The 16761-nt window shown below is 40.3% G+C and overlaps 1 protein-coding gene across 1 annotated transcript; it reads right to left on the bottom strand.

The window, feature by feature from the left end:
* Positions 1-537: 537 nt before the first annotated feature.
* Positions 538-15472, bottom strand: igsf10 (immunoglobulin superfamily, member 10). Its single transcript, XM_029277783.2, has 9 exons — positions 15204-15472; positions 13557-13686; positions 12766-13156; positions 11511-12278; positions 9558-11315; positions 7887-9455; positions 6051-6954; positions 5250-5616; positions 538-5170 (listed from the first exon to the last, which is right to left on the bottom strand). Exons 1-9 carry the CDS (start codon positions 15407-15409, stop codon positions 3620-3622), a joined length of 7644 nt encoding a protein of 2547 aa, XP_029133616.2. The 5' UTR covers positions 15410-15472; the 3' UTR covers positions 538-3619.
* Positions 15473-16761: the final 1289 nt, after the last annotated feature.

The following is a 16761-nucleotide window of genomic DNA, read 5'->3' as shown; positions in this document are numbered from 1 at the left end:
GCTTTGTGCAGTGAGGAATACTTGGGAAGAATTCCTAATGTTTACATTTGTTCAGTCGTCTCACAACTCCATGAGCTAGCAAGCTATACCTTATTAGGTCAAACACTTTGATAACCGCTTGGCAGCTGAATCCAGACTGGAAAAAGGGTAAGCTATTGTGAAAACTCTAGAGGCTATAGTCTGCTTTCAGAAAATATTGCTTGTGTACTCTTGTCCCTTGAATAATCTGAACTGTAGGGTAAAGAGGACTACACTAACAGCAAGAAGGCATGTGATTCTGTCTAGATTTGGTCTGTTTTTCCAAAATCTTGGAGGCGGAGAATGAATGGTTAAACTTACCAACCTCATTTTTTTGTAAAAACAGATTTTGTTTGTTCATCTTGTTAAATGGTGGTGGTAGTGTAACTCTTCATGTTAACATGTCTCACTTCACCAGCTGTGAACAGAAATTGGGTTGAGAGGAACAGTATATTTGACCTATAGTGAAGTTTAAATGCACACAGACACAAAGAAACACACACTGCTCCTTTCAGAAGCTCCTCATAAAACCATATTTCTTAAATGGTACATGTCAGACTTCAACTGTTTTCATTTAAACACCCATGAGAACAAGAGGGAATGGGAAAATTACATGTTTAAAATTGTCACAAATGTTCTTTCTCAAAATTTGAACCACAAAACCACAACAGGACAAATAAACTCTTCACCATTCACAGATGGCACATAGCATAAATGGTGAACTGTCCATCACACAGATGAACTGTTCATATTTATATTTCGGTTTTAAGAACATTTTTTTTTGTTTGGAGTGTTGCCTAGCACACATATGCAAGCAGTCTCTATAATCACAGAGCCAGAGTTCCAAAGTTTATTCAAGCCAATTCCCTCTTTCCCAATATCTGCCTGGATTATATCACACTGCTGTAGACCGGCTCCTGACTTTGGAAATTTTATTTTTCTCTTAGATGTAAAAAAATATGTTTTAATACTTAACCATTTGAGGACAAACAACTGACCTAGATTTTGAAGATCTGTTACAAGCAGCTGTTTTGTACTGGGAGTCTGAGTAATTTAAGTATCACCATTCTGTCATGTTTAAAGCTGGCCTTACTATTACTGCATCATAGACTGCACTTTTCCTTTATTTCCAGCTTAGAGAAAAAAAATAGACTTAACTTCAAGTCACAGCATTACTAATGAGGACATTCCAAATTGGCACATGCCTCTTTGAAAGGCTGTACATTATAGGGAGTTCACAATTTGGGCAGTTAACTAATTGTTTCCAGATGTTGCCCTTTATTCTCAAGCTATTTATCTCAATGTATAGAGCGCCACAGCAATGAGTCCTAAAACACAGATGTCAGTTAGCATTTGAGCACCATGGGGTCTAAAAGTCAATGGGGATTTTGAATGGGTTTGTGGTTAGACGCCTGAAATAAGGTCTGTGGTTAACACAAGCTTAAGAGATGTTGGCATTTTGTTAGACCACATAAACTAGGTAATACCCACACTTGTGAATTTTGAAGTTTTAACGCGTCTTTAAAAAGGCGGTTGATAACAAGTGACTAAATGTGACTACAGTGGTTGTCAGGGACATTAAACATCATCACGCCGGACACAGAGGCCGGGAACTCTCTCACTACTCGAAGATGTCTCATGTAGGTTTAATCTTTAGGTTAAGGCAATTATTAGGTTAGTAAACAATTTATTAAGCTACGCGGATTAGTTTATCGGAGATCGTCTGAAGCATAATGCTAGTGACGTCACAATCATCCGACCGTGGTATAGTTCGCTTGTAGCATAACGTTAGCTTTTTACTTCTGTCAGCCGCATTAATGCGTCAAACATCATAAAAATGGTGTTCATCTGTGAAGATTATCCTGCTGAACAAAACGCCTACACTTCAGAAATGTGCGTTTGCCACAGAGCTTATTTTCTGCAATGATCCAAAATCCAATACAAAAATCCCATAGGCGAATTCTTGTTAGACCCCATGGCGATGCTACTTCCAGGTTGGCCACAAAAATACGTCATATGGTTTGTTTTCTATAACCTTACAAATTACAATCACTGGAGGATCAGAAAAAAAAGAATATTAATGGCCAAGGACATGTAGTTTGAGAACAAACTATCAGTGTAGATGAAAATCTCACTCTTATTCACATGAATTCACATTTGACCAGTTAATTTTTTTTTATGTTACATGTAAATATTTTTAAACTATTCTGGTAATGTTTCTTCAGAAACAGGAAAATGACATCAGCTGACTTACATACAGGTTTATGTTTTAACGACAGCTTGGTCTGTAGCACTTTTCTGTCTCAAAATGCCTCATCTCTCAATTCAATTTGCAGAAAGGCAGTAAAATCAGCACAAAACCTCAAACAAAAATCTAAGGCTCCCCTGTGGGCCGTGCTCATTGACGAGTTGGGTAAAGAACTATTTTTACAGCTGGAGAGTTTTGTATGTCTGAATGGTTTCTACTGAAGCTCCAGTCATAACCCCTCCTGCAGTCTGGAGTCCAACAGAGTAATCCTTATGACCTTTAACACAACAGCATTATAATAGCCGACTTGTAAAGTGTTCTCTGAACAGTAATATGCTTTATTTCAAATACATGTCTCATATGAGGTTTTTGTGTATTAAGGACAACATAGAAAAATAAAAAAAAGATTTAAACTATCTTTGCTTTTTTCATTTATTGTCCCATACTTCAATAGAGTAGATACAACAAATAGATATACAAATACTGTATTACAACAGATTGGATTAATGTATAACATTACTGTTAATTCTTGTGTACAACACAATGGACTGATAGTGCCTTATTTTGTTTTATAAATGGATAGCGGATGGAAATAAATGATTCTGCTTCACACTGTCATCAAAAGTAAAAATAATCTGATGTACTTGTGATATGAAAGGAAAGGAACTGCCAATGCAGATGTATCCAGTGTATAAGAAATATATTTTTTAAATAAACCTATTTTCTGTTATCATGAAATTTTATGAATTGCTCTCAAACATTATTACTCTAAGTTTGCATGCTTTCTTTTCTTTAGCTGTAAAAGAACAAAGCAACACATTTTGACTACAACTTCAGCCAATATGTGAAGCCATTTAAAACCCTTTTGGGAGCCTAATTTCTTTCAATCAATCTGTTGCACAGTCTTTCTCCCTGTCTCACAGTCTTTCTCTGTGAAGTTTCATTACATGTAGTAATAGTATCCCTAAATATAGCCAGCAATGTCTGGTCAGAGAAATCACCTTTTGTTTTACTCTTTGCACTGACTGTCTTGCTCCATTGAGACACAACCCACATTAGAACCACCTTTGAATTTCCAGGCCAGTGGAGCAAAGTTGAAATTATAACTTTCTGTTTTCAGGTTGGGGTTCTTCCGATTTTAAGATAAACATTTATCACATTTAGAATTTCTGTTTCATGTCTGTCCTTGTGCTGTTTATTTTTTAAATCCACAATTGTCACAAAAAAAATCCCTCCCAGTGTTCCTTGAAAATCCACATGGTTGAAAACAAGTATCTCACAAACACAAGTGACAGTTTGTTAATGTTACATGTACATTTGCTTATATCTCTGTCCTCCTTGCATATAGTTTTTTCACAGTACATGTACATATGTAACTTTGAAGTCTGTGCCCACGCTGTTCTTCGCAAGGCACTTGTATGTGCCTGAGTCTGAGGCTGTAGGTCTCTGAATGATAAGTGTGCCCTGAGGATGGAGCAGTTCACTACCCAAATGCCTGCCCTGTCCTGCTGCAGACAGAACTGAATTATCAGGGAGCTCCCAGGTGATCTCTGGCTTGGGGATCCCAATGGCAGCACAGTTAAGCTGGATAGATGTCCCAGTAACTGCCTTCACATTGGGGGGTGGAGCTGTAGAGATCCGTGGAGGGTAGGCAATGATAATAACTGGGACAGAGAGCACTGCCTCCCCAGCATCATTCTGAGCTCTACAGATGTAATTTCCTCGGTCATGGAGAGTAGTATCCTGAACAACCAAGGTACCATTCTCAAGTAACTGGTAGCGCCCAAAGACTTGGGGCCGAGTAAGAGTGTGGCCACCAGGAATTGTCCAGTAGATTCCGGGTTTAGGATTCCCATCAGATAGACAGTGAAGGAAGAGTGGTTCTCCAGACATACTGCGTATGATGCCTCGAGGCCTTGTCAAGATGTAAGGCTTCTGGCCAACATCCAAAATTATTAGTTTCTCTATGTATCCCATGAAATTCTTGGCACCACAGCGGTACTTCCCAGCATCCTCTTTGCGAGGGTTATAGATGACTAAAGTTCCATTATTGCCTAGGCGGTGTTGAGAGTCATGGTGATGTTCACTAGTAACTCGCGTGCCATTAGGGAAAGTCCATATTATCTCTGGTGTCGGTTGTCCATCAGCAGAGCAGTTCAGAACTATGGTTTTCCCAAACCGAGACACAATGCGCTCGTTGAATGGGTTTTTGAAGATCGGCCTTCGTAGCATACTAGTAACCTCCAGCTGCACCACCATTACTGCCTCTCCTCCATCATTCCTTGCCATGCAAATGAACTCTGCTGTATCAGTTGGGCGCACGTTGCGAATCTCTAAAGTCCCATTTTGGTGAACATTAATTCTACTGCCGAAGTACGGTGCTTTCAGAAAGATGTTATCTGGCATAATCCATGTGATACTAGGAGTGGGATTACCCTCAGCCTTACAGTCTATTAATTTCCTGGAGAATTTAGCTGCAACATCTTTGATCACGGTCCTATTTTGCCTGTAGCCATTAATCATTGGCGGATTCCCATCTAAATCAAGCTTGTAGACTTTTCTTTTGTCTCCAGCAAGGTTGCGAGCTATACAAACATACTCCCCAGCATCGATAAGCTTCACAGCCCTTATATCCAGAGAGCCATTGACATGCATGAGGTAGCGATCATTAGATGCTCCAATCACATCGTTGTTTGGCAGCATCCACAGGATCTTGGGTCTTGGTTCCCCAAGTGCTTCACAGTCAAAGCGGATGTTCCCTCCAGGCTTGACTCTTGCATAGGTCTGGCTGGATGGATGAATTCTGGGGGGAGCAGTCATCACACTGATATGCACATGCATTTCATCCTTGCCTCCCTGGTTTTCAGCATAGCAGGTGTAGTCCCCCTCCTCTGACATACCAACCTGTTAAAGTATGACAAAATGGTGTACAGCTTTTAAAAGGTTTTATGTTACACAAAGGAAGTAGCGTGCAATTACATACCTGGTTTACGTAAAGGGTTCCATTGTCAAAAAGTGTGTAGCGGCGTGCTCGTCCCCCTCCACTGCTGGCATCAGACTGAAGAGCACTATTGACCACTGTACCATCTGGTAAACCCCAGGAAATCTCTGGCTTTGGGGCTCCTGAGGCTTTACAGTCAACCTTCAGGTCATAACCATAGGTTACCTGCTTCTTTCCATTGAGCTTAGGTTCTATCTTGGCTGGCTTCATGGTCACATGGACCATCATGAGTTGAAGGGCATCTCCCATTTTGCTTCGTGCCACACAGAGATAGTCTCCTGCATCTTTATTGCTGACAGTGTTCACAATAAGTGTACCATTATCCAGGACCTGAATTCTGTTGCCCATCCTATACAAGAAAAATATTGACAGTTAGCAAAGTAAGCACCTTTTACAAGTTTACATCAGGGATAGCTGATTTAATTAATCCATTTTTTGTTCACCCCTTTTCTTTGTAATGCTGCATGTACAGATGGTCATTTACAGATGGTCACATTTCTTAAGCTTTGCCATGAACCTCGGGCATTGTCAAGTTTCCGAATTGAGTGCTTTTTAGATATCCTTAGGCTTCAGGGCTAAGTGTATTAAAAGGCATGGGGAAAGACGGTGAAGAACTAAGTTTATTTAAACACTTGTAGATTCATCATTTGTAAATTCTGCATAACTAAAAACTGTTAAAAAAAAGTTTTCCAAGATTGTATTTTGGCCTTTACTCATAAGCTAATTGTAAATAGTACAATATTATCTTTTGTGTATTACTACGACTGATCAAGGCATTTTTACCTGTGCCACTGATCAACCACAGCTTTAGATGGCAGTCTCCACATGATCCTGGGCTTTGGATCTCCTGTAGCCGAACAGTTAAGTATCAGCTGGTCCCCAAAGAACAGCTCTGTCATGCGCTGTGATGTCTTCACTATATAAGGGGCAGACTCTTGTTTTTCAACAATCAGTGTCACTACCCTTCTCTCTGAGCCAGTTGAACTGGTAGCAATACATTCATATTTCCCATTGTCTGCTGGAGTTATGGCCTTAATTTGGAGGGTTCCATTGACATAAACATATATCCTTGGGTTTCTTGCAGGTCTGTTAGATCGTACCATTGACCCATCATTGAGGACCCAGTGCATAGTGGGATTTGGGCTTCCTTGGCCAGTACAGGGAATCCACAAGCTTTGGCTTACACTGGCTTTTAAGTGCTGACGTTTCTCCTCCTTAATGCCTGGGGGAGCTGCCACAACTTGCAGTCGGACTGTAGCAGTGTCAGCTCCGGCTGGATTGCTGGCAATGCATTTGTAATGACCTCTGTCATGAACAGATACCTGCTCAATGATCAGAGTTCCCTCAGCAGATACCGAAACCCTTTCCTTCTCTCTGATTTTACCCCTTACTTGGGTGCGGTTGGCCAGAATCCATGATATCAAGGGTGTGGGCCGACCTTCTGCTTTACATTTCATCTCCACAGTGTTCCCGGCATGAGATTTTATGTCACGCATTTTTGGCTCCAGGATGCGTGAAGGGTATGCCACAACAGAAAGGGTGACAAGAAGTCTATCTGATCCATGATCATTCTCAGCTAGACAGAGGTATTGACCACGATCCTTAACACTGGCATTCTGGATCGATAGCGTGCCATTATTCAGGACCTGAAACTTGCCCATTCTTCCTGAAATGGTAATGGTGCTTCCTGAAAAAAGAAAAAAAATGTTTCTTTCAATACACATTCAACAAAGCTCTGCCCTTTGAAATCAGAAAAAAAACATTTGTCTTATTGACACGATTCCCAGAGGCTTTGAACTGGGCATCTGAAGAATGAAACATTTCAAATGACTTTTAAAATATTTTAAGAGGGGTCGGTTATGCACACATTACAAAGATGATCAAAAATTAGCAGTAAGACAAAGACTACAAACCCACACACTCATTCAGTCGAACAAAGTTAAATTATCACAACTTTGACAATGTTGAAAAGATGATTATACAAGTTTTGTTACACTGAATTACTGTGCAGCCTTTTCTTCTTTTCCTTGCTTGATGTTGAACATCTACCTGAGCCTTTTTCCAAATAAAGGCAATTATAAAGTTGGTTAAAACTCAAAGGTAAACTCCTGCCTGCTGTCTAACTTGTAAACAAACATTTATTTTTTTGGTAATTTGCTAATTCAGAGCTGACATCATAATGATGATTGGTTGCAGGCTTACAGCCACTTCCTATTTAAGATGTCCTGCCCATTTTAACAAACTGTTTGCTCGATGACGGTCTAGAACTAGAATGTTTATTTATTTATTTATCAGTTTATTTTTCAGGGACAATAGATTGGCATTGTTACATCTAATTGAAGTGCAACCGATGCAGTGTATAACACTTCTAACCATGGCTAATTTACTTGTCCCTGGTTTGGTTTATAGAAAATAACATGCATGATAAAACAACACTGCATATCAGACATAAAAAATGACAATTGCAGCAGACGTAGCAAATAAATGTTTGTTTGCAAGTTAGACAGTGTGCAGGACTTTACCTTTACGTTTTTGATGGGCACATTGCTCTCCTAAGCACCTGTTTTATGAAATGGATGTGCATAGGCTTTTTTGCATTTTGAATTATGAAATTGGTACCTGTGCTTGAGGACAAGCGTCTCCAGGATACAGTTGGCTGAGGGTTTCCTACTGTCTCACACGGAAGGAAAGCATCAGAGTTGGATAAAACTGTGAAGCTAGCTGCATTGCCCCCGACAATCTTGGGTTTGCTTGTCAATACCTCTGTAGTTTCTTCAAAGCCAGCAATATTGGCACTTGTAACTTCAACGTCAGTGATTTGGACTTTGGCATATTCCTGCTCGGCTGTAAGGGTGGTCATTGAATCAATAGTAAGGCCTTTATCTGCACCGTCTCTGCCACTACTGCTTTGCATAGTAGGTCTGATTGTCTTCATTGGTGTTCTTCGAGTGGGGTAGCTTTTTCCACTTTGTATTGGTGGTCTGAAATTGCTTTGGAATATGGGTTGAGCTGTTGTGTAAGTTCTCTTTGTGGTAGCTGGCATGGGCGTGGTGGTGGGGTTAAATGTAGATGAGGGGATTGAGGGTTTCTTGCTTGTAGTGAAGACTGGGAAATTGCTAGACGTGTTCCAGTCTAACTCCTCATATAAGTCAATTTCCTCCTTTTGGTCAGTGGAAGCAGCTACTGGAGTTCTGTCCTCTTTCTTAGTTGGTGTGTATAGGGAATTATGGAGTGAAACTGTCCATTGTGGTAGTCTGGTTGTCTCCATTGAAGTTTCCATAATTGTAACCTCTGTAGTTAAGGCCTCAGCTGTGGTAGTAGCTTGTGATTTAGTTATTGCAGGTTTCTTGATTGGTCTCCTGCCCCTAAAGGGCCTCCTTCTTCGCCCTTGCTGCCATCTTGTCCCATTAGGCCTCTTTCTGCCCACAAACCAATTATCAGGCAGACCCCCCGAACCAGATGATATTGGTTCATCAGACTCTCCATTTAAGAGTGGCTGAATGGTTGGTGGGGAAGGTAGAGTCTGTGATTCTGGAGGTGTTTCAGCTGTGGTTGAAGATCTGTAGTAATATGATGAGCTGGTAGTACTTATGAGTTGGACGCTGGGTTCCAGTGTGGTAAACCCAAAATCTGAAGAAGACAAATCGTCATAGTCATCATCTAATGAGCCCTCTTCATTACCTGTTTGTCTGGACGGGGAAAGAGTCCCTGGTTCTACCAATGAGTTTGTGACAGTGGTGAGCAAAGCAATAGGGGTTGTGGTTACAGTTACTGTTGTAGGTTCAGCTGTAGTTGATGTTTTGATAAATGGCTTTCTTAACCGACCCAGTATCTTTTCTTTATCTTTGCCTCCAAACAGCCTGTTCCAAGGGATTCTTCCACGAATAACCTTAGAGGCAGTTGTAGTTGTAGCAGCCGTGGTGGAGATTAATGGTTCCTTATTTGTGCTCACAAATGGATCAGTTGTAATGTAAAAATCAGGGGCATCAGCAGAGGTTATGTAGCCACTCGAACCATCTAGCTTTGGGGCTTCTGAAGTAATGTAATTATATTGTGTAGACATTTCAGGTTTTGGTGTAGTGGCAGGGCTCTCCCTTATATGTAAGGATGAACTAGAATAACCTGTCGGTGTGACCACCTGCAGATGAGTCTTTGATGTATTCTTACTGTCTTCATCACAGTCACAGTCTGAGGGGAAGCAAAGAAAACAGATACACAAATTTCAGCTACAAGAGGTACAAAATGAAAAATAAAGCAATTTACAACTATAATAAGGCTTCCAGTTCTTACCTGTGGACAGTTCAATTTTATATGGCACTGTTGCATTCCCTTCCTTTTTAACTGAGGGCTGTCTGAGTTTATTGATAATGGACTGTATGTCAGTTATCCTGTTGGGTTTAATGATCCTTCTGCGCCCTTGAAAAGTCCTTCTGCGCCCGCCTGCTCTACTGTTCTTATTTGGTATGATTTGGATGTGCTGTCTAGAGATAATGGTGGATCCAGCAGGCAAGCGTGGGGATTTGATGGTTTGGGTAGTGTGGAGGGTGATCTGATCTTGTTGTCTCTCTGTGGTGGTGATGGCTGTGTATGTGGTCTGGCTTTTTGGGTCTGTGGATGTGTGAACGATGAATTCCACTGGTCCTGGGCCATCCCTCATTGGAGTGACATTAGGGTCCGTGGTAAACATGAGCGCCGCACCTGTGGATGTTTCTGGCTCTGCAGGTTGTTGTCCTGAGAACTGGAGTTGAGTTTCTTGTGATGCTTCTGTTACAGTAAGTGACAGAACTGGTTGCCTGATTAAGCTTGGCTTCGTAGTTCTTTCCGAGTTATAGAACTCAGTGTTCTCATCAACAGTAGATATGCCTTTGTTGTCTGAAAAATATGGTGTAACTGCATCGCTTTGAGTTTCAATCCTTTGTGTTGGCTTGTGTGTTAATGTAGACTTCATTGATGTAGAATCTGACCGCATATATGACTCTGTTGTTGGTGTATTTTCATTTTCTGGAACTTTAAATATTCTACCTCTTCGTGGATTATCTGTAGTCGGTGTGAGAATCCTTGACATGATGATGAGCTGATCTTCATTATTATCCTCACCAGAGCCAATTTCGTCCTCACCAGAGAGACCAGTGTTTGAATCTGCATCTTTAACTCCCTCACTCTCTGTGCCAGTCTTTATTCTTGATCCATCTTGAGCCTTTTTCATAAATTCAGCAAATTTATTTGGGTCCACTTTCCTGGAAGCTTTATCAAAGACCCTACTACTCCAGATGCGTCGGTTGCTAACAGACCCCCTTCTTCTCTGTCCCAGCCTACCTCCAGCACCTCCACCATGTGACTTAAGTCTGGGGTAAGGTCGATCTGAGGTAATGGTTCTGGATTCCTGACTAGTTCTGTCAAAAGGACTGGAAGAGGGGATCTCTTTTAGAGTGATTGTGTTTTCAGTCAAGCTAGGGTCAACATTGTCCTCTATTTCCATCCCTGATCCTCCATTGTCCAAAACTATTAGAGTACCAGGCCTTTCTTCAGTCACCGTCACCTGTGACACGAGAAGATCAACTCCCAGGTCATTAGTAACCAAGCACCTATAAAAACCCCTGTCCCTCTCTGTGAGACCCTGAATAAGCAAGGTTCCGTTGTCAAAAACTTTCTTTTTCCCTTGAGACTTTTCCAGTACTGAGTGATCAGGGAGAATCCAATGGACTGAGGCCTTTGTACTCCCTGACAAGCTACAGTCCAAAACCAGATTTTCTCCCATTGGCCTTGTGAGTTGAACACCGTTGGTCTCAGATTCTTCCACATCAGGGGAGAGAACTGTCACACGAAAGATCATGATATCTGCATCCAGGTAGTTTGTGGCAATGCACCTGTACAGGCCTGTGTCTGAAGTATCTGCTCCCCTCAGAGTTAACTTCCCTTCGGCATTGATAATGATCCTGCTGTCCTCACTGGAGTAAGGTGCTCTGACCTTACTTCCATCTGGTAAAATCCACTCCAACAAGGGCTTTGGCTCACCGCGGATCAGACAGTTCAATTGTGCCACACCACCTATGTTAAAAATAAAATAAATATCTTATTAAAGTAATTATTCCTTCCATAAATATTTAGTCTCTTGAATTCTGACAGTTTTAAAATGCTAACTGCAATCTTAACAGGAATTCTCTATAAACTTGTATGCATCACTTAAGAATTAAACTATAGGTATTAAATAATCTAATGTCATATCACCACCTAAATTCCCACCTGTAAGTACAGTGTGCTCAGTCTTGGTTTGATTATCTCGCTTTATCATGGTCCAAGAATAGCGGTCTCTCTTGGGTGATCTGTTTTCCACACGCAGGTTGACTACAGACTGGTACTTAATATGCAAAGTAGAAAAAGTGGTCATAGTGCGGTCAAGTTGGAAGCTAACCTCTCCCTGCATCAACCATGCAGGTGAGGCCTTAATCTCGGCTTCAATGCTTGTGTGAATTCCTTCTTCCGCCTCCTCTGTTTTAATCTGACTATACCTGTAAATCATTTCAGGGCTTCTTGCTAGCATTATGCCTCTTTCTAGTCTCATTGGAGAATCACTGTAGCTGGCCAGTATCTGCCACAGCTGCTGTATGTGTTCATGGTCAACGTTACACACAAAATAGGAAGTTATGCCAGTGGTAAGAACTGTGACATTGTTTCCCTCCTCCTCCTCCAAAGTTTGTGTCAGGTTCTCAAAAGCTGAGGGCCTCTGGACAGTGCAGGCAAGCGTGGCATCACTGTGAAACTGGTCTGTGAGGTTCATTTGTATGGAGCCTAATGGGGATATGAAGTCCTTTGGGGAAACTGGAGTAAAGTCCCCCTCATCCAGGCTAATGTTTTTCTGCTTTAAATGATATTGGACCCAGGGTTTGGCACATGCGAAGGCATCACTTGGGAGAAGGGATAGAGGTCTTTTTTGGTAGTGGGCAGGATTTTCACAAACAGGACACAGCTGGCCTCTTGGATATCTCCGGTCTCGCTTGCATTTCAGCACACCTGGAAACATTTAAATCAAGTTCAAGTTTAGTTGTTACTATGCTAGAAAGGTAAAACTTGTGAACCCTAAAAGATTATAATTGACACATACAGATTTAAAATTCACAAGTTGCTTTTAACATCGCCAAGTCATAATTAAAGTTGTTATTTCTATTGCTGTTTTTTTCTGTAGCCGTCACACTGAGAAAGAAAAATGATCTCTGCCCGTAATTATGTCCCTGCAACAATTGATGTTTCCCTTTCATGCTTTCCTACAGAATCCAGTTAGTCTGTAGCAGAAAAGAAAGTTTCAGTTCTGAGTAGAAAGACCTAATTAAGTACAAATGCAATTAGCAACTTTGCCAGATGTGTTGTTTTATAGCTGCAAGCAATAGTGTCTTGTCATGTGAAAGAAGGGGTTCTCTTCCCTTGTAAACATTTACAACATACAACATAACACCTCTCTAAATGCTTTCAGAGGGTATCAAAGCAAATACGTACTCCTCACCTGTGTTCTTCTGTGACCACTTTGAGAACCACTTCATACGGCAGTCACACGACCATGGGTTGCCATGGAGGAAGAGATTCTCTAACTGGCTGCAGCCTAAGAAAATATCTGCAGGGAGAGTGGTAAGGAGGTTGTCTGACAGATGGATGTTTCTTACTGAGGACACCTTGAACACCTGGCTGTGTCTCAGTGTGATGAATGTGTCTGGGTGAAGCTGCTGGAGGTGGTTACCCTCCAGTTGGACAAACTGTAGCTTGGTTAGGCCGTAGAAAGCTTCCGGGCTGATGAACTCAATGTTGTTGTGATCCAAGTGGAGTCTCAGTACACTGTCAAGGCCTTTGAATGTATCTTTGTTGATTTCCTTTACTTTGTTAAAAGACATCTTCAGGACCTGTGAAAACATATTGGAGAAGTCGCAAGTGTTTCAAAATACGTTTATCTTTGACCAAAAAAAGGCAATTTTTTACAAGAGATTCCATAAAATGTTGTCAAAACAGCAATATAACTTGTAAATCAAGTTAAGTTTGTTAAGTATTCACATAGTTTTTTGAGAGGATCACTTTTACAAGATACATGTGCAAAATAATGCAATGCACTAGAAAATCCCCATCAAGAATACATCTCTTTATGTTGGGAAGAAATTATAACAATAGCACATAGGGTGGCTGACTCCTTGTCTGACATTTTAATACTTTGATATTCTAGGACAGTGAAATTGTATTGCAATATTGCAAAAGAGGCTTTTATTGTATTATTTTTTTTACAAGAGACTGACCAACACATTAATTTACCTGTAGGGACTTAAGGTCTTGGAAGGCTCTGTCTTCAATACTGTGGATAGTGTTGCTATGCAGCATCAACAACTCCAAGTTTTCAAGTCCTGAAAGATCGTTTTCTCTCAAAACAGTGATACTGTTGTACCTAAAGCCAGAGGGAAAAGGAGACTTCAGACTGAGGCAGAGATATCAATGAAACATTCATATTGACTTCATCATGAGAACAGGCCTAATCATAAAATAACAGTTAAAACAATTATCAGGGCTTGGCTTGATAATTGAAACTCATGCCTTTAATCTTCAGAACACAACATTGAAAATGTTTTTTTAATGACTTTTAGTGGTTTGATATTCACCCAACAGTTTTCAATGAGGCGCAGAGCAACTATATTTTTATACATTATTCAAGCAATAGCACATGAGAAGGAGTGATGCCACAGCTGTTGTAATAAAATAATCACAGCAGTCTTTATATCCAGTACAACATCTCGACCTCAAGTGTGATATTTCCTTTTATACAAAAGTTATACAAGCAGAAAATAGTGGTAAAAATGACAACAGAAACTAGTTCCACAATTTAACTTAAACTAGACAGTTGCCAAGCAACCCAAACATTCAGTCTTGCTTCTCTGTTTGTGTCCATGGTTACCACAAGCAGCTATTTTGGTAGTATGGACCTTTATTTGTAGGCTACCTATGTTAAAAGACATTCCTTCCATCATGAAAAAAGTTAAATGTGAGTCTGTTATGTGATTCTGTCAGCTGTAAGTGTCAATTAAAAGTATTCAGAACTCCTGGCTAAAAAGGAGTGATACAAATTGTGAGAAGTCCCAGTGATATTGTTTTCTATCTATCACTCATGGAATGCCTCTTGTCCAATCAGATTGCTTAGTTGGAACTTACTGTTGACGATTTTATTAATTACACCTGGGCTAATCCTGCCATGACATGTTAAAATATCTGTAAAAATGTTTAATTCTGATGTAATTAGGCACAATAATTAAATACACCTGGGGGCTAGCACTAGGACAAAAGTATTAAATTGGCATATAGCCTATTTGCATTCTGAGACAACAGCAAACTCTTTCACCCAAGGTAAAGTAAGTTAAAGTAAAATGTTTGTGTGTGTTTGGATATATAATTTACTTCACATATTATCTGTTGACTAATTTTCACAAAGAATAACGTCACAAACAGTACCAACTTCAAGCTTTCTGGATATTAGCTTCAGGACAGGGCTGGACTTATAGACAGGAAGCTGACCAGCAGTGGACTTCGTCAGTTTTCAGGAGTTTAGAAGCCCAGCAGGCTTTCTTATGAGAAAAAGTAACCATAACTTTGTTAAAAAAAAAAAAACAACGTGCTTTTCATCGAAAATAAAATAATTTAATTGGTTTGCTAGCGACTCTAACGGTAAGTGAGTAAAAGTTACTGAAGGTCATTTTGAATATTAACCTACATTGATTTTGATTTTTAACCACCGTTGAAAGTGAATGTGCTGTTAGTTTATAAACTGTGCTAAAAATAATAATTTTGTAACACTGCTGTGCACAGTCTTTGACTTAATCAGTCTTATTATCTTCTACTGGAGAATGTCTGCAGCGATTTTTCTCCATAATGCTAAAAGCTGGAAAGAAAAACAAAAAAAAAACGGAGGCTCACCCGAGGTTAATTCTTTCCACAGCTGTGTGGATGTGGTCAGGTACTGTGCTCAGGTATCTGAAGGTGCAGTGCACTTCAGTAGGAACATAGCAGGCGCATGATTTGGGGCAGTCACCGCTCGCCGGCAGCAGCAGAGCAGCCAAGAACAACAAAGTCTCCATCAACCTCCTCCGCAGGTATGACGCGTTGCAGTCACACACACTCATTGTGCACGGGGATGGGGCTGCAGCTGCACAGAAAAGGGGGTGCTAGGTTTGCGTTGTAGCATTAATGAAACCCACCTGTAGAGACGGGCACAGTGGGTTGAAGCGTTACTCCAAACAGGAATAACACAGACAGATAGTAATTCATTTGAAGAAACCTATGCTCTAGGCTATATGTTTCTTTTTACCCTAAAAAGTTATAGATGATCAAAAAGTCATGAAAAGTCATAAATTCATAATGTTTTAATTATATTTTATTAAGTACCCTACTGTTTATGGGAAGTGAATTGAAGACAACTTTGTTTCCAAATGCATTAAAATGGTAATCAAGTCAAACAAAATAATACTAACAAAATATGTAATAAATACCAAACATGCATTTAATTGCAGATACAATTTTTCACAGAACCCCCCCTAAAAAAATAAAAATGTTATATATATTTTCTCTCACCGTACTTCAGCAACTTTAGACAACAGTTTTTCTTCACTTTCGGGATAAAATAATCCAGTTGAAGGAGTAAAAGGTCCCTGCGTCAGTGTCAGTAGTTCTCCAGTTTGATTCCTCTGAGTCCACTGAGTCTGACACACAGAGGGACAGGAGTCAGTGTGAGCGCCTGAAGTGGAGCACACACTTCGGTCTCCCTCCCCTGTCTCCCCCCTATGCATGTAATGTAATCCAAGAGTAACTGCACTTTGGAAGAGTCTGGGGAGTGGTCTGCTAGAAATACTTTGCATCTGACAGTCTGTTAAAGGCCATTAAAAACATACAAATGTTCAATTACAAAAAATCAGGGAAAGAGTTGCTGCCAAGACAACCACGACTTCTGTGGTTATTTTACATGTAGGTCATCAAATTGTTTTACACAGAAGCACAGCTTTGAAGGAGAACTCCCTGATTTTAGATGTTCAACAGATGTAGCTCCTTGATAATTTCAATATTCCTGCTTGTTCATGACTCTCTTAAGTAATAATAAGTTGCAGATCATGAGCATGACTACTTTTAGAGTTGGATAATAAGTACCCCAAGCCTTAGCAATCCGTCCGATCAAAGCACTATTCAGTGACAATGATCGAGGGCAAATCTGTCATAGATTAGCTCAATAAGCAGTTTACATTCTTGTTTCGCATTCAACAGGACATTTGAATGCTTTGTTTTATGCTTACAATGAAAACCACAAACCAGCCATCAATCCAGACACGTTAAGGACAGTATTATGTATGTTTTTTTTTTTTTTTTTTCTTCAAAATGTTCATTCTTTTCCCCCTGTTTTCATTAAGAACAGGATTTCTGTGCCCACAAATCAGTGTGTTTACAGGCACGGTCTTTTCTTTCACATTCTGCTGAAGTTGTACTC

This window comes from Labrus bergylta, chromosome 11 (genome assembly GCF_963930695.1).
Source record: "Labrus bergylta chromosome 11, fLabBer1.1, whole genome shotgun sequence".
Taxonomy (NCBI): Eukaryota; Metazoa; Chordata; class Actinopteri; order Labriformes; family Labridae; genus Labrus; species Labrus bergylta.
This window is presented reverse-complemented; position numbering and strand designations above follow the sequence as displayed.